This window comes from Lupinus angustifolius, chromosome LG10 (assembly GCF_001865875.1).
Source record: "Lupinus angustifolius cultivar Tanjil chromosome LG10, LupAngTanjil_v1.0, whole genome shotgun sequence".
NCBI lineage: Eukaryota > Viridiplantae > Streptophyta > Magnoliopsida > Fabales > Fabaceae > Lupinus > Lupinus angustifolius.
Genome location: NC_032018.1, coordinates 15,562,694 through 15,589,087, shown reverse-complemented (window position 1 = coordinate 15,589,087; position 26,394 = coordinate 15,562,694). Strand labels below are relative to the sequence as shown.

The window sequence follows — 26,394 nt, the reverse complement described above, 5'->3', positions numbered from 1 at the left end:
TTTGCAGAACATAAGCTAGAAGTGAAGCAACTATGGAAAGTGAGAGCAATATTGTAGATGATGCATCTGCTATGGTATGTATTTCAATCAAAGCTTTTGTTTTCATGTCCTGATTCATGCAAGAGCTTCTTTTTATGCATGTATTATATGCTGAACAAAATATATGATTAATTATCTTCATGTCCTAAGTCTTGTGTATTTTACTGCTTGAATTCATTTATCATACAAATTATTTTCCGTTAATAAGGTGGAAACACGTCAAACTTTTCTTTAAGTTATCTCGATCAGTATAATATGTAACGGCTTGATCTGTGAGCCTTATGTCTAACATATTTAACCAATTTTTTTTAAAGAGTTAGGATCCTCTTCGATATTAGAGAGACGAGTTGTTGTTTTGTCACTTGCATTGAAAGGTATAAGTATTATATCATTATATCTAAAGGATAAAAGTGTTATACCATTCTATTTTTATGTTGTTTTTGATGTACTTATCTATCAAATATTAGAGAGGATCCTAACTCCAAAATAACAATCCATAACCAACCTTTACACGTATATTACAAAACCAAACTTTAGATACGGTCTTTTCTGAAAGATAATACCTATGAGTTTGTAGCGGTAGTTGAAAACTTATAACGTTTATTGAACTAGAGATGTTTGATAAAACTTATGGTAAAAGTATGTGAAATTTGTTAAATGGACAAAAATAACATACAATGTTTATTTATTTGTTCATAACTTGTTAAGTTATTTACTAACTAATTTATAATTATTAATTAGAATAATTAAACATGTAGATAATAAATAATTGTTAGTAATTTCATAAAATTATTAATAATTTTATAATTATTCATTTAATTAACTACATAGGTAGGTGAAATTATTATTAGTTATTTGTAATAATTATTAAATTATAATTATTTTTTTTAGTTACTTATAATTAATTTATATTAATTATTAAATATTTTAGTGTGATGTAATTAATATAATTTAATAAATTTAAAAAGGTAAAATTGACCAATGAAGTATTAAAAGTTTTTAGCTTCTTTGGAAAACTACTTGAAGTAACTTTTGATTCATCTTTTAAAGCTACAAATATTTATTCAATTTTTTTTCACCAAATGACTCTAATATTTATAGATTAACCCAAAAAAAAAAACTAAAGCTACCTAAAAACCTATTTCAACATGAAAGCACGTCTTTTGTCTCACTTTTTGTACCACTCCATATACCATCATATCTCTTGGCACATAGAGTGATACAAAAGAGTGGGACAACAGATGTAAACCTTTTCAACATAAGGTATGACAAGCTTGTGCATCGTCTACACTTTTCTTACGTTTTCGGGAAATGAAGTGAAATGAAAGGTTTTGATCTATAAAAAGCAACACAAGTTTGCTCAATATGTATAATCCTTGATTAAAGGATGGATTAATGCAACATGATTAATCACAATGTACATGAACTTCCCTGCTTTTGTTGCAGTCATTACTTGTATTTCGACATGTTCCTTACTTTTACATTCGATTCTAGTCCGGTATGGCTGCTAGTGAGAAAGGCGATAGTTGCTTACAAATGCTTGCCGCTATCCACCCCTAGCCACCATCACCTTTCTCACTAGCAGCCACACTGAACATACTATCACGTGAAGGCTCGTGAAAATATTTAACACGCCCCCTCACGATGAGCCCTTTGGGCTCAAAGCGTGAATGATGCACTGACTCATCCTACATCGTTCTGTAACAAGATTTGTCGGAAACAAGGATCAAAATCTTAACCCCTTGGCCACATTGGCTCACAAGCCATGTGAGCCATGTTATTAAGCAACTATGCCAAAAGCTTAAGCTGTAAAGTCACAACACATGAATGATTTTCTATCTAACATTTACCAATATCAGTCACTAAATTACTCATCAAAGTATAATTGGTGCTGATTTATATTCTTCCAAGTCTTATTTGTATTAGTGAAACACTAAGTTTAGGCACCTACTAAACAAGTTGATAAACAAGCATGGTGTTTCATGAAGTTGCTTCTGTTGCATTTACTCAGATTCACTTATGGCAGAACAAAGTAAAAAACATACTTGCACATAATTCTGTAACATCTTAACTTGTAGCGGAGCACGACACCAGACGATAAATACTCATTGTCAGCTAAGCTTGACGGCATTCCAAATCAATGCAAGACAGCAGAGGCAGAAGACGAAGTAAAAGGAGACAAAACCACAAAGATTACGATCACCAGCATAAGGACTCAAGAGGATAAAAATTCATCCGAATCATCGAGTTATTGTCAAGCTGATAAGATATTGAATCAGCCACTTAAGCAGATATCCGAGAATGAAACAGAATATGAAACTGGAATAACAAGCAAGGATATTGAGATCGGGGGTCATAAAATTGAAGCCATCAATGACACAAACATTGAGGAATATGATCTTGACATAGAAAATGAAGAAGTTTCAAACCTGGCATGTGCTGGAGAACAAAACCTCGAAGTTCATGAACAGGAGCCATCTAGCGACAACAGCGATAGCTCCCATGACAAGCATGCATCTATTGAAGTAATATCAGATTCTACAGAAAAACAGAAAATAACATCCCAGACAAATGAGAACACAATACCTGAGGAAAAAGAAGATGCTGATCTACAACACATCGAACAAGCTACAATCATTTCTGAGGCCAACTTGGGGTTGAACAATGAAGTTTTAATTCCTAACATTGAATTGGAAACCGAGAACCTATACAAGGACGATGAAAGAGTGACAGAGTCAGGTGTAAAAGATGAGGACAAGGACAACAAGTGTACTAGTCACAGTATCACACATGTTGAGGATGAGAATAAAGACACAAGCTTGATTGGAGTACAAAATAAGACAGAAGGAATTTCATATGTAGAAGAGGGTGAATGGAAGGCCCTTGACTCAATCAGTTTCAGCAACAACTTGGTATATGATAATGATAATAACCGGGAGGATAAATCCGTGCAAGGTAAAACAGAAGATTCGTCCAAAGCTAGTCAGGACACAGGAATAAACCTGAGTAATGATGCTGAAGAACAAGAAAATGTTCCTGCATTATACACAGGAGAGAAATCAGATATAGAGGATGGTTCCCAAATCATACAAGAGGAAGCAAAAGAGATTGAACCAGAAACTGGAAGGCAGTTACAGGAAACTGCAGCAAAAGGTAAGTTTTGAAAATTCGAGGATGTTTGTTATAGTTCTAGTTGAATTTTGATTTAATCATAGAAGAAATTATGAAAGCATAGTTTGTGAAATATGAAACCTTCACTATTTGTTCAGATCCCTTAATTTTTTATGCTGTGAAACAACATTAGACAGTTTTCATTTACAAAAGAAAGGATATACATTGTCCTAAACAGAAGTACTCAGTGGATACAAGCATTATGAATACAATAACTCCTCTACATCCTCACTAGCCAAGTTTTCCAATAAAAAATTTCAGTTTTCAGGAGAGGGCAATTTTTTTTCCAGATGTACCACAGTTTGTCCTGTGACCTGGAGGTCATCGGTTCATATCCCGGAAACAATCTATTCGCTTTCAAGGGTAAGGCTGTGTACGTGTACTTTTCCCAAACCCCATTAGGTGGGAGCCTAGTGCACTGGGACACCTTTTATGTACTACTGAAGAATTACTTTGGTCCATTTGGATGATTGCATATAAATGTCTCATGCACAATAACAGGTGTACCTGAGCAAGAAGCTCAGTCAACAGTGTTCACATTGGCAATTGTCGAAGACGGAACAATTGAGAAAACAATTCAGGAAAAAACACACAAGGAAGAGGAATCAACAACGATAGATGGCGACAAGAGCTACACCCCAGAAAATGAACATGAGCAAGCAGCTAAAGTTCTTGAGGTTAGGCATCAACCAACAGAACAACAAATTATGAACATAGGCAGCATCATGTTATTTCACACACACAAATAGCTCATGCATATGCATCCCATGCAAACATACAATCAATTACTTGCTTTCTTCATTAGTAATACAAATATGATTCTTATACTGCAAATGTTAAAACAGGAAATTGATCTACTGAAAACAACAACCAAGGTCAGGGCAGAAAATGAAGAGCATGCTGACCAGAAATCAGAAGCACAAAGCAGTGAAAACATGACTACCAAGCATATTGACTTGGACGAAATGGAGAAGACAGAAAGCATCCTGAAATCAAGTTATGATATCATAGAACAGGAACAGACTCCAGAGTTGCTCTCTTATGAGCATCGGGAGATCAATGATGGAGGAAAAATCATAACGGAAGAAGCAATAGGTACGAAAGAAGCAAAATAAGTGTAGTTACAAAACTACAAACAAACTAATTAAGCTATAAAAATTTAGAAACATGCACTATTGTTTTGCGGATGGTAGATATACGTAGCCTTCCCCCTAAAAAAGGCTTGAGGACTTGCGAAGTCCCCAAAACAAAAGTTCTTTGGCAGATACTCAAATTAAAAGCTATGGTTACGGTAAAAAAGGAATAAGTTAATACAACCCTATATGTTGATGTAAACATGTAACGAGTAGTTCTTTTTCCTCCAAAACTTCTTGTTGTGGCTATGGAACTTTGAGTTTTGAAGGAAACATATAACTGTACGACGAAAGACGATGATTTTGTTAAACATATCATTTGTATAATGGCAGGTGTGCTTGAGGTACAAACCATCCATCCTCCACCAACTATAGAATCTGTCATAGTTGAGACTTCTGATAAAAGCATTCAAGAAGAAATTCATAATGATGCTGAATCAGCAGTAACAGATACTGAACATGGGCAGACACGTGCAAATGAATTTGACGACAAAACTAATGTTCTAGAGGTATGCACTATGAACAGACCTCTACAAAATAAAATTGAAACGATAGATACCATGATGTATATCCACCCACAAACAGCTAAATTATATGTCAATGCAATAAAGTCCGAAACATTAATTTCCCAAATGTAATATATCCTGATGTTACTATCTTTGAAAACAGGCATTTGAATTACATGAAGTAAATGGAAGTACCAGCGAGGAAAATGAAAAGAATGTTGAACCGCAATCTGAGGCAAGTCTGGACACCATTGCGTTTAAGCATCCAGATTTGCAAAGGCTGGAGAGCACAGAAATAAACCCGAGTAATGATACTGAAGAACAAGAAAATGTTATGCCGTCAGGCACAGGAGAGAAATCAGAGATAAAGGATGGTCCTCAAATCATACAAGAGGAAGCAAAAGAGATTGAACTAGCAACTGAAAAGCAGTTACCAGTAACTGCAATAGAAAGTAAGTTTGTAAAATAAAGAAACATTTGTTTAATTAATCATTGAATTTGATTTCACTGCAGAAGCAATCATAGTAATTTTAGTTTGCAAAATATGAAAACTTCCTTAGCTTCAGATTCAACAGCTTTCATTTAAAATAAAAAAATTTAGTGTATGCGGATGGGAGCATTATGAATTACCGCACTGATTCTTTGGCGTCCTCAATACATTGATTTGTGAATAAAAACTACCAGATTTCTAGACATAATATTTTTTCAGATGTACCACAAGAACTAATTCAGTCAATTTGGATAATAGCATAGAAATATCTCATCTTCAAATGGCAGGTGTTCCTGAGGAAGATGCTCCGTCAATAGCGGCCACAGCCACGCTGGCACTTGTCCAAAGTGGAATAACTGAGAAAACAATTCAGGAACCAATACTGATAGATGACGAAAAGAGCTGCACCAAAGAAAATGAACATGATCAAGCCACTAAAGTCCTTGAGGTTAGGCAGAAATGAACTAAACAACAAATTATCCACATAGACAGAATCATGTTGTTTTACACACATACATAGCCCATACATATGTATCCATTTAAACAAACGATAAATCATTTGTTGTCATCATTCATAACACAAATCTGATTCTAGTGCTGCATATGTTAAAATAGGTGATCAATCTACCCGAAACAATGAGCAAGATCAGTGTAGAAAGTGTAGAACATGCTGACCAGAAATCAGAAGCACAAAGAAGTGAAAGTGTGATTACCAAACATGTAGATTCAGAAGAAATGGTAAAAATGGAGAGCATTGAAAAAGAAAGTCATGATGTCAAAGAAGTGGAGAAGAGTCTGGAGTTACCCTCTGATGAGCATCAAGAGATTAATGACGGTGGAAAAATCTTGCCTGAGGAAGTATTAGGTATGAAAGAAGCCAAGAAGTAGAGTTTCAAAAACTAGACACAGAAAATAATTAAGCTTTGGAAATTTAGCAGCCTGCTCTCATGTTTAAACTGAACTATTATTTATCATTCTAGTATTAAATCCTAAGTTTATGTTTCCCCGAAAAAAACCCATCATTGACTTACAAATCCCCCAAAAAAATAATTAATTTGTAGACGCTAAAATTAAAAGCTATTGTTTCCATAAGAAAAGAGCAACTTCATACAAACTGTGTTGATGATAACTTGTAACGAGTAGTTGGTTGGCCTCCAAAACTACTTGTTGGGGCATAGGAACTGAGTTTTGAAGTAAACATATAACTTTACAGACAAAAGGGTACCTTACCAGCCCAAGTCAATGACAAAGTGAACATCTCATTTGCATTATGACAGGTGTGCCTGAGGATAAAAATCTGCAATCACTACCTGTTATAGCATCTACCATAGTTGAGAGTGCTGATAAAAGCATCCAAGAAGAAATCAACAAGGATGTTGAATTAGCAATAACTTATACCGAAGAGGGGCCGAGAACAGAAATTGAATTTGAGGAAAGAACTGATGTTCTTGAGCCTAGAGTAGACAACAAAGAAACAGAAAATCTTCAAGCACCAGACATAGGAGAGAAATTAGAGGTCAAGGATGGTAACGAAATCCTGCAAGGGGAAGCAAAAGAGATGGAACAAGAAACAAAAAAGCAGTTTCCAGAAGCTGGAATAGAAAGTAAGTTCCTACAATATGAAAAAATTGTTTTGTTGCTTGTTGATATTTTTATTTCCTTGTAGAAGTAACAATAGAAACGTTAGTTTTCAAAACATAAAAAGTTCATTTTGTCTTCCGACTACTATCAGAAACTCAATTCTTGCTATGATATGACATTTGGCATCTTTCATTTTCAAAGCAGCAGATATAGGTTGTCTTACTGTAGGCCGATTAGAGCATTGCGAATTACTACAATAATTCTTTGGCATCCTAAGTAGATTGGTTTGGCAACAAAAGTTTCAATCATTTTTCAAATGTACCATAAAAGAACAATATTGGTCATTTGGATGATAGTATATAAATGTCTCATGCACAATAACAGGTGTACCTGAGCAAGAAGCTCCGTCAACAGTGCTCACATTGGCAATTGTCGAAGATGGAACAATTGAGAAAACAATTCAGGAAAAAACATACAAGGAAGAGGAATCAACAACAATAGATGAAGACAAGAGCTACACCCCAGAAAATGAACATGAGCAAGCAGCTAAAATTCTTGAGGTTAGGCGTCAACCAACAGAACAACAAATTATGAACATAGGCAGCATCATGTTATTTCACACACACACAAATAGCTCATGCATATGCATCCCATGCAAACATACAATCAATTACTTGCTTTCTTCATTAGTAATACAAATATGATTCTTATACTGCAAATGTTAAAACAGGAAATTGATCTACTGAAAACAACAACCAAGGTCAGGGCAGAAAATGAAGAGCATGCTGACCAGAAATCAGAAGCACAAAGCAGTGAAAACATGACTACCAAGCATATTGACTCAGACGAAATGGAGACGACAGAAAGCATCCTGAAATCAAGTTATGATATCATAGAACAGGAACAGACTCCAGAGTTGCCCTTTGCTGAGAATTGGGATATCAATGATGGAGAAAAAATCATAACGGAAAAAGCAACAGGTATGAAAGACGCAAAATAAGTGTAGTTACAGAACTCCAAATAAAACAAATTAAGCTATAAAAATTTAGCAATGCACACTCTTGTTTTGCGGAGGGTAGATGTAGACAATCTTACTGTCACAAGCAAAGAGGCTATTTCCATGTGTAATAAAGAAATAAGTCAATACAACTCTATATGTTGATGTAAACATGTAATGAGTAATTATTTTGCCTCCGAAACTTTTTGTTGTGGCTAGGGAACATTTTGAGTTTTGAAGGAAACATATAACTGTACAATGATTGTGTTAAGCATATCATTTGTATAATGGCAGGTGTGCCTGAGGTACAAACCATCCAACCTCCACCAACTATAGAATCTTTCATAGTTGAGACTTTTGATAAAAGCATTCAAGAAGAAATTGATAAGGATGCCAAATCAGCAGTGACAGATACCGAAGAGGGGCAGACAGGTGCAAATGATTTTGAGGACAAAACTAATGTTCTAGAGGTATGAACAGAACCCCACAAAATAAACTTGAAACGATAGATAGAACTATGCATTTAAACACATAAGCAGCTAAATTATATGTCAATACATGTGAAGTCCGAAACATTAATTTCCCCAATCTAATATATCATGGTGTTACTATCTTCAAAAACAGGCATCTGAATTACATGAAGTAAATGGAAGCACCTTCGAGGAAAATGAAAAGAATGCTGAACCCCAATCTGAGGCGAGTCTGGACACCATTGCATTAAAGCATCCAAATTTACGAAGGCTAGAGAGCACAGAAATAAACCTGAGTAATGATACTGAAGAACAAGAAAATGTTCAGCCGTCAGGCACAGGAGAGAAATCAGAGATAAAAGATGGTCCTCAAATCCTACAAGAGGAAGCAAAAGAGGTTGAACTAGCAACTGAAAAGCAGTTAGCAGTAACTGCAATAGAAAGTAAGTTCAGCAACTAAAGAAAATGAACTATGATTTATCATTCTAGTATTATATCCTAAGTTTATGTTTCCCCGAAAAAAACCCACCATTGACTTACAAATCCCCAAAAAAATAATTCAGTGGTGGACGCTAAAATTAAAAGCTATTGTTTCCATAAGAGAAAAGCAACTTCATACAACATTGTGTTGATGATAACATGTAACAAGTAGCTGGTTGGAAAAACTGCTTGTTGAGGCATGGGAATTGAGTTTCGAAGTAAACATATAACTTTACAGCGAAAAGGGTACCTTACCAACCGAAGTCAATGACAGAGTGAACATCTCATTTGCATTATGACAGGTGTGCCTGAGGATAAAACCCTGCAATCTCTACCTGTTATAGCATCTACCAGAGTTGAGAATGCTGATAAAAGCATCCAAGAAGAAATCCACAAGGATGTTGAATTAGCAATAACTGATACCGAAGAGGGTCCGAGAGCAGAAATTGAATTTGAGGAAAGAACTGATGTTCTTGAGGTAAGAGTAGACCACAAAGAAACAGAAAATCTTCAAGCGCCAGACATAGGAGAGAAATTAGAGGTCAAGGATGGTGACGAAATTCTGCAAGGGGAAGCAAAAGAGATGGAACAAGGAACAAAAAAGCAGTTACCAGAAGCTGGAATAGAAAGTAAGTTCCTACAATATGAAAAAATTGTTTTGTTGCTTGTTGATATTTTTATTTCCTTGTAGAAGTAATTATAGAAACTTTAGTTTTCAAAACATAAAAAGTTCATTTTTTCTTCCGACTACTATCAGAAACTCAATTCTTGCTATGATATGACATTTGGCATCTTTCATTGTCAAAACAGAAGATATAGGTTGTCTTACTCTAGGCCGATAAGAGCATTACGAATTACTACAATAATTTTTTGGCATCCTAAGTACACTGGTTTGGCAACAAAAATGTTAAGCATTTTTCAGATGTACCATAAAGAACTACTTTGGTCCATTTGGATGATAGCATATAAATGTCTCATGCACAATAACAGGTGTACCTGAGCAAGAAGCTCTATCAACAGTGCCCACATTGGCAATTGTGGAAGATGGAACAACTGAGAAATTAATTCAGGAAAAAACACACAAGGAAGAGGAATCAACAAAGATAGATGACGACAAGAGCTGTACCCGAGAAAATGAACATGAGCAAGCAGCTAAAGTTCTTGAGGTTAGGCATCAACGAACAGAACAACAAATTATCAACATAGGCAACAGCATGTTATTTCACACAAATAGCTCATGCATATGCATCCCATCCAAAACAAACAATCAATTACTTGCTTTCTTCATTAGTAATACAAATCCGATTCTAATACTGCAAATGTTAAAATAGGCAATTGATCTACTCAAAACAACGAGCATGGTCAGTGCAGAAAATGAAGAACATGCAGATCAGAAATCAGAAGCACAAAGCAGTGAAAACATGATTAACAAGCATATTGATTCGGATGAAATGGAGAAAACAGAAAGCTCCCAAAAATCAAGTTATGATATCATAGAACAGGAACAGTCTCCAGAGTTGCCCTCTGCTGAGAATCGGGAGATCAATGATGGAGGAAAAATCATATTGGAAGAAGCAACAGGTACGAAAGAAGCAAAATAAGTGTAGTTACAAAATTACAAACAAACTAATTAAGCAATAAAAATTTAGCAACACACACTCTTGTTTTTGCGCAGGTGTGCCTGAGGTACAAACCATCCATCCTCCACCAACTATAGAATCTGTCATAGTTGAGACTTTTCATAAAAACATTGAAGAGGAAATTCACAAGGATGCCGAATCAGCAGTAACAGATACCAAAGAGGGGCAGACACGTGCAAATGAATTTGACGACAAAACTATTGTTCCAGAGGTATGAGCAGACCCCCACAAAATAAACTTGAAATTATAGATACCATGATTAAAAACACAAATCTGATTCTAGTGCTGCATATGTTAAAATAGGCGATCAATCTACCCGAAACAAAGAGCAAAGTCAGTGCAGAAAGTGTAGAACATGCTGACCAGAAATCAGAAGCACAAAGAAGTGAAAGTGTGATTACCAGACATGTAGATTCAGAAGAAATGGTGAAAATGGAGAACATTGAAAAAGAAAGTCATGATGTCAAAGAAGTGGAGGAGAGTCCGGAGTTACCCGCTGTTGAGCATCAAGAGATAAATGACGGTGGGAAAATCATTCCCGAGGAAGTATTAGGTATGAAAAAAGCCAAGAAGTAGAGTTTCAAAAACTAGACACAGAAAATAACTAAGCTTTGAAAATTTAGCAGCCTGCTCTCATGTATAAAATAAACTATGATTTATCATTCTAGTATTACATCTGAAGTTTATGTTTCTTCAAAAAACACCCGCCATTGACTTACAAATCCCCTAAAAAATAAATCATTGATGGACGCTAAAATTAAAAGCTATTGTTTCCATAAGAAAAGAGCAACTTCATACAACACTGTGTTGACGAAGTTGTTTGGCAGGTGTTCCTGAGGATCAAACCCTGCAATCTCTACCCGTTATCGCATCTATCAGAGATGAGAATGCTGATGAAAGCATTCAAGAAGAAATCCACAAGGATGTTGAATCAGCAATAACTGATACTGAAGAGGAGCCAACAGCAGAGATTGAATATCAAGAAAGAACTAATGTTCTTGAGGTATGAGTAGACCACAAAAAAGTAAATTAGAAATGATAGATGCCATGATGCATTTTCACGCAAGAACATCTAAATTATGTATCCTTGCATGCAAAAAAAAATCCAAACAAATATCCTTGTCTTCTAATGCATTATCTGTGAAAACAGGCTTTTGATATACATGAAGAAATCCACAAGGATGTTGAATTAGCAATAACTGATACCGAAGAGGGTCCGAGAGCAGAAATTGAATTTGAGGAAAGAACTGATGTTCTTGAGGTAAGAGTAGACCACAAAGAATCACTCGTTTTCATCATTAGTAATACAAATCTGATTCTAATGCCGCATGTAATAAAATAGGCAATTGGACTACCCGAAACAATGAGCAAGGGCAGTGCAGAAAATGAAGAACTTGCTAACAACAAATCAGAAGCACAAAGCGATGAAAACGTTATTACCAAGCATATCAACTCGGAAGAAACAGGGACAACAGAAGACATTGAAAAATCAAGTTATGATGTCAAAGATCTTGAAAAGACTCTGGAGTTACCCTCCGCTGAGAATCGAGAAATCAATGACAGAGGAGAAATTATTCAAGAAGAAGCAATAGGTATGAAAGAAGCCAAAGAAGTGGAGTTAGAAACAAAAACCAAATTTAAATTATTAAACATTAGTTACCAGTCATTTGGTTTAAACCAAGGTGAGAAAAAGACCATCATCACATTAGTAATCCCCGAAAACAATATTTATTTGGCAGGAACTAAAATTTATGGTCATTCTTCATAAAAAAGGAATAACTTCATACAGTACTGTTTGTTGATGTAAACATGTAACCAGTAGTTCTTTCATGTCCAAAAAATGCTTGTTAAGGATCAGGAACCTTTTGAATTCTGAAGAAAATATAATTATACGACGAGTGTTGAAACCCTGAATCAATGTATTGTATCTTTTATTTTTATGACAGGTGTGCCTGAGGATCAAATGCTGCAACCTCCACCCACTATAGAATCTGTTGTAGTTCAGACTTTTGATAAAAGCATTCAAGAAGAAATACATAAGGATGGCAAATCAGCCGTGACAGATACCGAAGAGGGGCAGACAAGTGAAAATGAATTTGAGGGAAAAACAAATGTTCTAGAGGTAAGAGCAGACCTTGACAAAACAAGCAAGAAACTATAGATACCATAATGCATTTTCAAACACAAAAATCTAAATTGTGCTCATGCATGCCAAAATCCGAAACATTTATTTCCCATCATTAAATATCCTTGTCTTTCTATTCGTGAAAACAGGCATATGATTTACATAAAGTGATTTCAAGCACCACTGAGGAAAATGAAAAGAAAGCTAAACCTCAATCTGAAATGAGTCTGGAAAGCACTGTATTAAAGCTTTCAAATTTAGAAGGATTGGGGACCACAGAATTAAACCCGGGTAATGACACTGATGAACTTGAAAATTTCCTGGCATCAGACACAGTAGAGAAATCAGACCAGGAGTTACCCTCTGTTGAGAATCGAGAGATCAAAGAAAGTGTAGAAATCACGCCGGTGGAAGCAATAGGTATGATAGAAGCCAAAGTAACTTTACGAGTTTTGATTAAAACATATGGTTGTACAACAAAAAGAGCAACTTACCAAACCCCGAGACAATGATTGTGTTGAACATCTAATTTGTATAATGACAGGTATTCCTGCAGATCAAACCCTGCCATCCCTACCCATTATAGAATCTATTGGAGTTGAAAATGTTAATTATAGCATGCAAGAAAAAGTACAAGGGAATAGCAAGTTAGCATTGTCAGATACTGAAGAGGAGCAGAAACAAGAAAATGAATTTGAGGACAAAACAAATGCTCTACAGGTATGAGTAGATCTGACAAAACAAACAAGAAATGTAGACATCATGCTGCATTTCCACAAACAAAAAACTAAATTATGTGTCCATCATCCATGCATGAAAAAATCTGAAATGTTTATTTCCGAACATAAAATACCTTATGTTACCAACTACTAAAACAGGAATTTAAAATGGATGAATTAATCGCCATCACCTGCGAGGAAAATGACAAGAAAGCTGAACCCGAATCTGAAGCAAGTATAGACACCACTGTATTAAAGCATCCGGATTTAGAATTGTTGGAGACCACAGAAGTAAACCTGAATAATGAAACTGAAGAACAGGAAAATGTTCTGGCATCAGACACAGGAAAGAAACTAGAGATCAAGGATGGTCCCCAAATCATAGACGATGAAGCAAAAGAGATAGAACTAGCAACTGAGAACCAGTTACCAGAATCTGCAACAGAAAGTAAGTTTCAAAAGTATAGAAACTTTTTGTAGTTCTTGTTCAATTTTGATTTCATAATGGAACTACAGAAACTTTAGTTTGCAAAATATGAAAAGTTCATTATTTTTTCAAGTAGCCTAAACAGCCCAATTATATGTGTACCAGCAATAGTTGAAGGTTATTTTCACTGTTATACTTATACCGTAAAGAACTACTTCAGTCAATTTATGATAGAATAGAAATATTTCACACACAATTATATGTGTACCAGCAATAGTTGAAGGTGGAACAGTAGAGAAAACATCTCTGGAAAAAACACAAGAGGAAGAGGAATCAAAACCGATAGATGACGACAAGAACTACAGCCCAGAAAATGAATATGAGCAAGCAACTAAAGTTGTTGAGGTTAGGCATCAATGAAGTAAACAAATTATCCACACAGAAAGCAACATGTTATTTCACACACAAATAGATCATGTATATGAATCCATGCAAAGAATTAATCAATTTTATGTAGTCATCATTAGTAATACAGATCTGATTCTAATGCTGCATGTGTTAAAATAGGCAATTGATGTACCCAAAACAACGAGCAAGGCCAATGCAGAAAATGAAGAAAATGCTATCCAGAAATCAGATGAGCAAAGCATAGAAAATGTGAATGCCAAGCATGTCAATTCAGAAGAAATGGTCACGTTGGAGAACATCGAGAAATCAAGTTATGATGTCAAAGAAGTCGAAATGACTCCGGAGTTACCCTCTGCTGATTCTCAAGAGATTAATGATAGCAGAAAAATCTTGCTGGGGGAAGCATTAGGTATGTAAGAAGACAGAACTGGAGTTACAAAAACTAGAAACAAAAAATAATGAAGTTCTGAAATTTTAGCAACCAGCTCTTATTTTTAAACCAAATTTAATTTGTCATTGTAGAATTAAATCCTCAAGTTAATGTTTCATCTGCAATAAAAAAAAAAGACTGTCATGGCCTTGCAAATACCCCAAAATAATAATTATTTCGTAGAGGCTAAAATTAAAAAGCTTTTGTTTCAATAAAAAAGGAACATCTTCATACAACATTGTATGTTGATGATAACATTTTATCATTAGTTCTTTAGCCTCCAAAACTGCTTGTGGCAGTGGAGATTTTTTAGTTTGGAAGAAACATATAGCATCTCATTATTGAGTACCTTGCCAAACCCTGAGTCAATGATGGCTTTGGAGATCTCATTTTTGCAATGACAGGTGTGCCTCGGGATCAAACCCTGCAACCTCTACCCAGTATAGCATTTGATGGAGTTAAGACTGGTGATAAAAGCATTCAAGAACAAATACATACTCATGGTGAATCAACAGTGGTGAATACCGAAGAGGGGCAGACACATCAAATTGAATTTGAAGACAAGACAAAGGTTCTTGAGGTATGAGCAGACCGTGAGAAAGTAAACTAGAAAGGAAATATCACACGATGCATATTCGCACAAGATCTATATTACATGTTATGCATGCAAAAAATATGAAACATGTGTTTTTAAGACTTAAAATATCCATGTTTTCTGAAGCATTGTCTTTGGAAACAGGCATTTGATTTACTTGATGAAAATGCATGCACCAGCAAGGAAAACAGAGAGAAAGCTGAACTCCAGTCTGATGCGAGTACAGACAACATTGTGTTAAAGCATTTGAATTTAGAAGCTCTGGAGACCACAAAATTAAACCCAAGCATTGATACTGATGAACCAAAAAATGTTTCAGCACCAGACACCGGAGAGGAATTAGAGATCAAGGATTATTCCCATATCATACAAGAAGAAGCTAAAGGGGTGGAACTAGCAACCGAAAGGCAATTACTGGATGCTGTTACAGAGAGTAAGTTTTGAAAATGAATTTTTTTTTTGCTTTAGTTGTCGTTGAATTTTGATTTCATAGCAGAAGCAATTTCAGATACTTTAGTTTCCCTATTATGAAAACATCATTATTTTTTCGAGCACCATCAGAAAGCACAATTTGGGCTGTGAAATGGCATTTCACAGCTTTTATTTTCGAAAGAAAAGGTATAGGTTGTCTTTACTTGCACCGATGTTATGTATGCAACTAGGAGCATTATGAATTACCAAAATAGTTCTTTGGCATCCTCGGTAGGCTGGTTAGCCAATAAAAATCTCATGTTTTTGAGAAACTACATCAGTCCATTTGGACAATAGCAGGAGAATATCTCATATGCACAATGACAGGTGTACCTGAGCAAGAAGCTCAGTCAACAGTGTCCCCACTGGCAATTGATGAAGGTGGAACAATTGAGAAAGTAAATCAGGAACAGACACATGAGGAAGAGGAATCAACACCGGTTGATGAAGACAAGAGCTGCGCCCGAGAAAATGAAAATGAGCAAGCAACTGAAGTTCTTGAGGTTAGCCAGAAACTTAGCAAACAAATTATCTACACAGACAGCAGCATGCTATTTCACACATAAATAGCTCGGTTGTATGCAATCAGGGAAATAAACAATTGATCACTTGTTTTCATCACTAGCAATATAAATTTTATTCTAATGCTGCATATGTTAAAATAGGCAATTGGTCTATCTGAAACAATGAGCAAAGCCAGTGTACAAAATGAAGAACATGATGACCAGAAATCAGAAGCACAAAGCATCGAAAACTTGACCACCAAGCATATCGAGTCAGAAGAAATGACGACAAAGGAGAAAATCGAAATATCAAGTTATGATGTCCATGATTTGGAAAGGACACCGGAGTTGCCCTCTTCTGAGAATGAAGAGATCAATGAAGGCGGAACAAATACGCTGGAGGAAGAAATAGGTACGAAAGAAGCCAGCGAAGTGGAGTTACAAAAAATATAATTAGAAATAAGATTGATATTAAAGTGATATGTTGAGGTTATTTAACAGTGTTATAGGTCAATAATGACATAATTGATCCTATCATGGTTACTATCCTACAAGCTTATGTTTCCCCCCCCCCCAAAACAAATATTCTTTCTTCAGAGACTAAATTTAAAGCTACCTCCAAAACTGCTTATTGTGGCAGTGGAACATTTTTTAGTTTTGAAGGAAACATATAGATACAACGAAACCGTATCTTACCAAACCCTGAGTTAATGATTTTTTTGAACATTTCATTTGTATAATGGCAGGTGTGCCTGAGGATCAAACCCTGCAACCTCTACCCACTGCAGAATCTGGCGTAGATGAGACTGTGGATAAAAGCATTGAAGAAGACATACATAAGGATGGCAAGTTAACCGTGACAGATACAGAAGAGGGACTGAACCATGAAAATGAACCTGTGGAAAATGTTCTAGAGGTATTAAAATAAGTGGAAAAAATAAACTACAAATGATAGATATCACGATGTATTTTCACATACGAACATCTAAAATATGTGTCCAGCAAACGAAGTTCGGAAATATTTAAATTCCAAACATAAAATTTCCTTCTGTATTATCTGTGAAAACAGGAAAGTAATTTACATGAAGTAGTTGCAATCACCAACAACGAAATTGAAAAGAAAGTTGAATCCCAATCTGAATCCATACTGAACACCACTGCATTAAAGCATACGAGTTTAGAAGGGCTGGAGACTATAGAAATAAACCCGGGTATTGAAACTGAAGAACCAGAAAATGTACCAGTGTCAGACACAGGAAAGAAGTTAGAGATGGACGGTGGAGCCAAAATCATAAAAGAGGAAGAAAATGTGATGGAACTAACAACCGAAAAGCAGTTACCGGAAGCTTCAACAGCAAGTAAGTTATGAAAATACAGAAACTTCTGTTTTAGTTCGTGTTGAATTTTGATATTAAAGTAGAAGCAACTACAGAAACTTTAGTTTTCCAAATATAAAATGTCCATTATTTTTTAGTACAAAAAAACACAATTTTTATGGTGAATGGCATATAATAGCTTTCATCCTTCAAAAGAAAAGGTATTGGTTGTCTTAATTGAATGTCCGGGATGCAGATGGGAGCATTATGAATACTATAATTCTTTGGCATTCTCGGTATATTGATTTACCAATAACATTATCCAGTTTTTTAGAACTATTTTAGTCATTTGGGATGCTAAATAGAAATATTTCATGTGCATGATGACAGGTATAAATGAGCAAGAAGATCTGTCAACACCGGTAATTGTTGAAGGTGGAACGCTGGAAAAATTAATTCAGGAACATGCACATGAGGAAGAGGAATCAACACCGATTGATGACAACAAGAACAACACCCCAGATAATAAACATGAACAAGAAAGTGTAGTTGATGAGGTTAGTCAGTAATGTTAGAAAACAACAAATTATCCAACATGTTATTTCACTTTATTCTTATCCATGCAAACATACAAATTTGATTCTAATTCTGCAAATGTTGTTAACATAGGAAATTGATCTACCCAAAACAATGAGTACGTTCAGTGCAGAAAATGAAGAACATGCTGACCATAAATCAGAAGCACAGTGCAGTAACGTGATTGCCAGGCATATAGATTCGGAAGATATGGTGACAAAGGAGTGCATCGAAAAATCAACTTATGATGTCAAATTACTGGAAAAGACACATGAGCTACCCTCTTCTGAGAATCAAGAGATCAATGACAGCGAAAAAATAACGCCACAGGAAGCAATAGGTATGAACGAAGCCAAAGAAGTGTAGTTAAAAAAACTAGAAATGGAAACAAATTAAGTTGTGAAAAAAACTATAAGTTTATGTTTCCCCTGAATTAAAAAAAAACCGTTAAATACTTGCAAATTCTCTGAAACAAATTTTCTTTGGCAAAAATTTACAAGCTTTTGTTTCAGTAAAAAAAAAGTAACAACTTCATACAACTCCGTATGCTGACGATAACATGTCACAACTAGTTCTTATGCCTCCAAAACTGCTTCTTGTGCCGGTGAAACTTTTTTAGGTTTGAATAAAACATACAAAAGTATAATGAAAGAGTACATTATCAAACCCTCACTGGAAGATTGCATTTAATATCTCATTTGTGTAATGACAGGTGTGTCTGACAATGAAAGCCTGCAATCTCCACCCACTATAGCATGTCGTGGAGTTGAGATTGTCGATAAAAACATTCAAAAAGAAACACATAAGGACAATGAATCAGCAGTGACAGAAACAGAAGAGGAGCACAGGCATGAAAATGAGTATGATGGAAAAACAAACGTTCTTGAGGTATGATCAGACCGCGAAAAAATAAACCACAAGCGATAGACAACATGATGCATTTTCTAACACAAACATCTAAATTATGTTTCCATGCAAGCAAAATTCCAAACCATTTATTTTCTAAAACGTAAAATACCCTTGTGTTATGATCTGTGAAAACAGGCATTTGATTTACATGAAGTAATTGCAAGCACCAGTGAGGAAAATGGAGAGAAATCTGAACCTCAATTGGAAGTAAATCTTGACACCATTGTATTAAAGCATCTGACTGATCCGAGTTTAGAAGGGCTTGAGACTACAGAAATAAACAAGAGTATTGATACTGGAAAACCAGAAAATGTATCAGCATCAAATACAGGAGAGAAACTAGAGATCAAGGATGGTTCCGAAATCATACAAGAGAAAGCAAAAGAGATGGAACTAGCAAATGAATTTTTTTTACCAGAAACTACAACAAAAAGTAAGTTTAGAAAATATAGAATCTTTTGATTTAGTTTTAGATGAATTTTGATTTCATGTAGAAGCAACTACAGAAACTTTAGTTTTCCAAATCTGAAAAGTTTATTAATTTTTTCAAGTACCTACAAAACCCAATTTTGTTTGATATTGAATTTGACAGCTTTGATTTTATTTGACTCTGCAGAGGCTTGTACATAGTTGATTGTTCTAGATTACCCTTGAATATTCTATTTCTCTAATAATTTTCAAAGAAAATGTATATGTTTCCTTACATGGAAGTACTATATGCAGAGAGGAGTGTTCTATACTACTAAAATAATTCCTTGGCATCTTCGATTGAATGGTTTGTCGTGTGTCTTAAGTTGTGGTTGTGGCTATGGTTGTGATTACTGCAATTGCGGCTATTGCAGTGTGACTTTTATGATTAAAAAATATTCTTGAATTTGATGTAGTCTGATGTCGTTCAATGCGGTTGTGCTGCGACCTGATACGGCCGCATATTCAGTGTCACAACGCAATTGTGGCAGTCACCGCAATTGCAATATTGCAGCCGCATCACATGATGTAGTCCGCAATTTGAAACAATGGGTTTGACAATAAAAAACTAGTTTTCGAGAGAGAATATTGAATATTGTTTATTGCAAACAAAAGAACTACTTCAGTCCATTACGATGGTAACATAGAAATATCTCATATGCACAATGACAGGTGTACCTGAGCAAGAAGCTCCCTCAACAACGCCCACATCGGCGACTCCCGAAGTTGGAACTCTGGAGAAAATAATTCAGGAACAAACAAATGAGGAAGAGGAATCAACACTGGAAGATGAACAAGAGAATGAAACTAAAGTTCTTGAGGTTAGGAAATAATGAACTAAATAACAAATTATCCACATAGACAGTAGCATGTGATTTCACATACAAATAGCTCATGCATACTATCCATGCAAACAAAACATCAATCATTTTGTTTTCTTCGTTAGTAAGAGAAAACAAATGTACGCATCGAAAGTATACGAGTTATATACATTATCACTGCATCATCCGCTGTTACATTTAATTCATCATCGACTCTTCAAAAAAAATAACCTAAATAAATGGTAGATGATATACTGATTGTGTATAAATATGTATACTAACCGTGCATAGATATCATATACAAATTTGATTCTAATGCTGCAAATGCTGGAATAGGTAATTGGACTACCTGAAACAATGAGCAAAATCAGTGCTGAAAATGAAGAACATGCTGAACAGAAAACAGAATCACAAAGCAGTGTAAACACAATTACCAAGCATATTGATTCAGAAGAAACTATCACAACAGAGAGCATTGAAAAATCAAATGATGTCAAAGAACTGCAGAATACTCCAGGTATGGAAGAAAGTAATGAGCTTATGAATCCCCCAAATCAAAATTTCTTTTGAATATGTTTTTAGTCCTTATAAAGTAAGGATCTTTTGAGTTTAGTGCTTGTAAAAATATTTTTTTGGTTAAGGTCCCTGAAAACTTGTTTATTTTTATTTTGTGTCGCTCCATGTGCCAGCAGGTGTGATCAGCCAGAAAAATATTCAAGAATTATAATTTTAACTTAAATAATTTTTTTCCAACCAATCAGAATTGAAGAACACATGGAGTGGTACAAAAAGTGGGACAGCAGATGTTCTAAAACATCAACAAATTACAAGGACTAAATCCAAAATATCAACACATTACAGGGACCAAAACAAAAACACAGTACAACTAACAAAAGGGACTAAAATCAAAATAGAAGAATTTGCAAAGACATTAACCAAAAAAATATTTTTTGAAGGGATTAAATTCAAAAAACTAATACTTTAGAATGATTAAAAACCTATTTAAGCCAACAATCTTTAGCAGATTAAAATTATAAAGTTTTTGTTTCTACAAAATATGAACAACATACAACACTATATGTTGATTATGACTAGTTCCTTGGCCTCCAAAACTGCTTGTTGTGGCAGTAGAACTTTTTAAATTATACAACAACAATAACCAAGTCTTTATCCTACTAGTTAAAGTCGGCTACATGGATCGAACGCCGTCATAATGTTTTATCATAAATAATGCTCATCGACAAAACATTGATATATAAGTGATTGTTAACCATTGACTAAACATCTCACTTATGAAATGATAGGTGTGCCTCAGGATCAAACCCTGCAACCACTAACCACTATAGCATATGTTGGAGTTGAGAGTATTGATAGAAGCATTCAAGAGGAAATACATAAGGATGATGAATCAACAGTGACAAATAGCAGAGAGGAGAAGACACATGAAAATAAATTTGAGGACAAGATGAAAGTTCTTGAGGTATGAGCAGACTGCAATGAAATAAACTGAAAACAATAGATAGCACTAGGGCTGACAATGAACCGAACTAACTCGGTATTCGTTCAAATACTCGATTCGTTATTTAGCTCGATAAACTTGGTTCATGAACCAAATGAGCTGAATTTAAACTGAAAATTGAGTTCGTTAAATAAACGAACCGAACTTGAGTTGAATATAGTTCGACTTATTAGGTTCATGAGCTGTCTCGATATATATATATATATATATATATATATAATAATTTTTATGTTTATTATGGCTCATACATTATTTTTTATATTTATTGTTATTATATATGTAAACAAGATTATATTTATATATATAAAACCTTTTCTATATTTTTCAAATTTTAATTAATTAGTTTAGTTGTCCAAATGAACCATTTGAATGAACCGAATAGTTTGTGAACTTTAACCGAGCCGAACTCGAGCTAAAAAAATAACTCGTATTGAACTCGAGTCGAGTTTCGAACTGAGTCCTTATCGAGCTAAACCGAGCTGAGCTCTAGTTCGACTCAGTCTAGCTCGTTTCTGGGCCATAGATAACACAATGCATTTTCAAACAAAATATCCGAAACATTGCATGCAAAAGTCCAAAACATGTATCTTCCTGACGTAAAATATACTTCTATTCTGACAAATTATGTGTGATGACAGGGATTTGGTTTGCATGAAATAATTGCAAGCACCAGTGATGAAAATGAAAATAAAGCCGAACCCGAACCCGAACCTGAAGCTAGCCTAAACAGCAATGTAATAAAGCATCATGATTTAGAAGAATTGGAGACCATAGAAATAAACTCAAGCAATGATACTGAGGAACCAGAAAATGTACTAGCATCAGACATAGGAGAGAATTTAGAGATCAAGGATGGTGCTGAAATCATACTAGTGGAAGCAAAAAAGATTGAACTAGCAACTGAAAAGCAGTTACTGGAAACTGCAACAGGAAGTATGTTCCGATAACTCGAAAACTTTTGTTTTAGTTCACATTGAATTATGATTTCAATTTCTTAGACAGATGATAACATATAACTATATTATGCACAATAATGATAGGTGTACCTGAGCAAAAAGCTACATCAACAATGCTCACGCCGGAAATTGTCCAAGGTGGAACAGTCGATAAAACAATTCAGGAACAAACTCGTGAGGAAGATGAATCGACACCGATAGATGACGAGAAGCGCTGCAATCCAGAAAATGAAGTTCATGAGGTTAGGAAGTAATGAAGTGAATAACAAAATACTCATATAGGTGCACACTAATTCACACACATAACTAGATCATGCTTATGCAGCTTTCCAAACAAACAATTTTTCATCAATAGTAATACAAATTTTCATCATTAGTATTGCACACTACAGCATTTGACCGAGTTGAATCAGTTAAGAAAAACATCCTAGAAGAAATACATGCCGAATTGGAATCACCACTAACACGCAGCGAAGAGAGGCACGGATCCGAAAATGATTTTGATAAGAAAAAATAATGATCCTGAGGTTTGTTGGACACCTATAAAATACAGTAGAAAAGCATAGATACTAACCACACACATTCATACTTTGAAATCTTGATTATGCGATAATTAATTCAAAGAATCAAACATTTCTTTTCCTAACTTACAATATATCCTTCAGTTCTGACAAAGTATATGATAAAACAGGAATCCAATTTAGACAAAGCAACAGGTAATGAAAAGAAATCTAATCCACAATCTGATGAGCACAACCTCGAAACAACGGTTATACAACAACCAAATTTAGAAGGACATGAGACCACAGAAATAGGCTCAGGTAGTGATATAGAAACTGAGCAGATATCTGAGATAAAGGATGGTGGGAAAACAATACTAGAGGAGGAAGAAAAGGAGATGGAAGATGCAACAGATAAGCAGCTACTGAAATCTTCGGAACAAAGTATGTTCGGAACATTCTGTAATTGTCTTTTTTTATCTTGAGTTAATTTCACTCTGATCCTAAAAGCAACTAGAGAAACTTCAATTTCCAAACATTCAAATTTCATTATGCTTTTTCATATCCCATAAATGATAAAAAAGCAATGGAAGAAGTGTCAGTTATGCAGTTCCTGAAATCTTCAAAAGAGAGCAAGTTTTGAAAACTCAGCAACATTCTTTTTACTCTTTAGTAAAATTCATCTTGGTCCTAAAAGCAATTACAGAAATTTCAACTTTTCAAAATTAAATTTTCATCATGCTTTTATATACCCATCATAAAAGTAATTCTTGCAGTCATATAGGATTTAGAGTTTTCTATTTATAGAGAGAAAATATATGGTGTACTAAACAAAAGTACAGTATGCTAGGCAATTGCATTAAAAGCTACTACAATAACTCTTAGGACTTATAAGTAGCAAGGTATTGGCATGGCACTAGAAATGTGTATTTCTTGAGACAGTAAAAAAGGGTAGCCTAGTACACGAGGCTACCACTAAGTGGGGTATGGGGAGGATAAATGTATGCAGCCTTACATCCGCAAGCGGAGAGGCTGTTTCCAGGATTTGAACCTCTGGCATCATGGTCGCTAAGTAACAACCTTACGTTGCATCAAGCTCACTCTCTAGTTCTTGAGACAGTATGTACCAAAAAAGTACTACTTTTTTTCCAAACTTTGTGTGCCATGAAAATCTCATATGAATAATCACAGGCGTAATTGAGGACGAAGCTCAGACAGTGTTAGTACCAACATCTGAATTTGTCGAAGGCGAGACAATCGAGAAAAGCTTCCAGGAAGAAACACTTAAGGAAGAGCAATCAACAGCTATAGATAACGACAAAAGCCGTAGACCAGAAAATGAACTTGAGCAAACAACTGAAGTTCTTGAACCTGGAGAATGCATTGCAGGGAGGAATTTTCAAGCTGAAGCACAAAGAGAAACCTCGGTAAGTATACCATAAAATGTGCATGAAACCTCAGAAATTGATAGCTGTAGCATAAACAAAAGAAACTTATGCATGTTTGTCTTTCAATGATTTCCTGAGAACTTCAGAAACTGTATTTATAAAAGAAAAAGTGCTTATTGTAAACAAAATATAGTGGTTGTGAATAAAAGTAACACAAACTTGTCTGTTTTTCATCTCAGCTCAATTTATTTGCTTTCCCTTGTCTCTGTGTTACAGATTCCAGGAACAAACTTGGTATCTTTAAATCAAATTGAAGATGTGGATTTACCGGATGTAAGAAAATTTGAAAGCGGAGAGAATTTCGCAACACCAAATGAGGACTTTAGCTCTTCTACCACCATAGATGCTTCAGAAGGACCACAGAGAGATGAAAGCAAGAATACCCTTTATAGTTCATCGTCTCTGATACCTCGGGAAGTCGAGAAAGAAGATAAAGCCGAAAGCTTCAATCGAGCTGACATCGAAAATACATTTGACAAGAATGATGCAAGAACTAATGAAAACATTGAAGAACAGACCATAGATTATGAGAATAGCTTAGTGGAAGCTAAGATATCACTTCCCATAGAAGGGATAGTTGATAAGGTGAGCTTAATATAGTATTTGCAATGCCACTAACTTTTCTGTGATGCCTCACTAATGTGGCCTCATTCAGCATAACAAAATTTTGAATTTCGATGTGTTAAATAGGTAAAAGATCACGATGTCGAAAATTTCGAAGCAACAGACTCCATTGAGCAGAGAGATATAAAGGACTTGAGCTTTGAAAATGATCCTGCAAGAAAGGAAGCAGCACCAAGAGACTCAGACAAAGTTATAGAGTCAGAAGCAATAGAAAAACTGGAAATTCGAGAGCTCGAAACGGATCAAATAGGCAGTGCGAAAGGCGGCGAAGGAGAAGATGAATTTGAGAAAATAAGCCCATCATCTAGTGATATAGTCATGATCAAAGACTCTCAAGATAGTGATGTGAGAGTTTCACCAAAAAAACATCATGGCATCTTATCGGGCGTTGGGTCAAAGGTCAAACATTCGATTTCGAAAGTGAAAAAGGCCATTACAGGTAAGTCTTCACACTCAAAGACATCATCAGAAAAATAAAATAAGCATGTAGCCACATTGCTGTTCTGAATAGATGATGTTCAAATGGGTTTGAGAGCTTGTTCTTAGATTCTTATTTTGATGATGTACAAAAATATGTAGCTTCAATGTTGCATTATTTTGTTGCCTTATTCATATTCTGCTGTTTGTTTTTTATTTTGATTTCAAGGATTATCTCTTATCCTCCAACTCTATGTAATGTAATCATGTTCTGTCTTAATGAATTTCCTCTATTGTGAATACATACATACATATATATATATATATATATACATACATATATATATATATATATATATACATACATATATATATATATATATATATACATACATATATTATATATATATATGTGTATATATATATATATATGTATATATATATATGACTGCATTTTAAAATGTAATAAAAATAAATATTGGTCATACAAAGAAACATATATCCAAACAAACATATGTGGATTGTCAAGAAGATAAAAGTTACTTTAAATTCATCTTTTAATTTTTTACCATTCCTATTAAGCTCTTTCATTCACATGCTACTATCCAAACAAACATATTATTATTATTATTATTATTATTATTATTATTATTAG

At 34.8% G+C, this 26,394-nt stretch overlaps 1 protein-coding gene across 1 annotated transcript; it reads left to right on the top strand.

The window, feature by feature from the left end:
* Positions 1-26,041, top strand: LOC109358260. The gene is made up of 41 exons (XM_019602393.1): positions 1-74; positions 2,118-3,192; positions 3,712-3,887; positions 4,056-4,305; positions 4,677-4,852; positions 5,013-5,301; positions 5,627-5,787; positions 5,955-6,204; positions 6,617-6,943; positions 7,305-7,480; positions 7,651-7,900; positions 8,212-8,387; positions 8,542-8,830; positions 9,170-9,496; positions 9,858-10,033; positions 10,199-10,448; positions 10,543-10,718; positions 10,811-11,060; positions 11,335-11,510; positions 11,658-11,768; positions 11,850-12,099; positions 12,454-12,629; positions 12,782-13,052; positions 13,177-13,352; positions 13,511-13,799; positions 14,050-14,183; positions 14,346-14,595; positions 15,021-15,196; positions 15,356-15,644; positions 16,010-16,110; positions 16,943-17,101; positions 17,255-17,543; positions 17,892-18,058; positions 18,171-18,417; positions 21,580-21,755; positions 22,433-22,727; positions 22,835-22,992; positions 23,442-23,694; positions 24,442-24,677; positions 24,915-25,283; positions 25,389-26,041. Exons 1-41 carry the CDS (start codon positions 33-35, stop codon positions 25,797-25,799), a joined length of 9,975 nt encoding a protein of 3,324 aa, XP_019457938.1. The 5' UTR covers positions 1-32; the 3' UTR covers positions 25,800-26,041.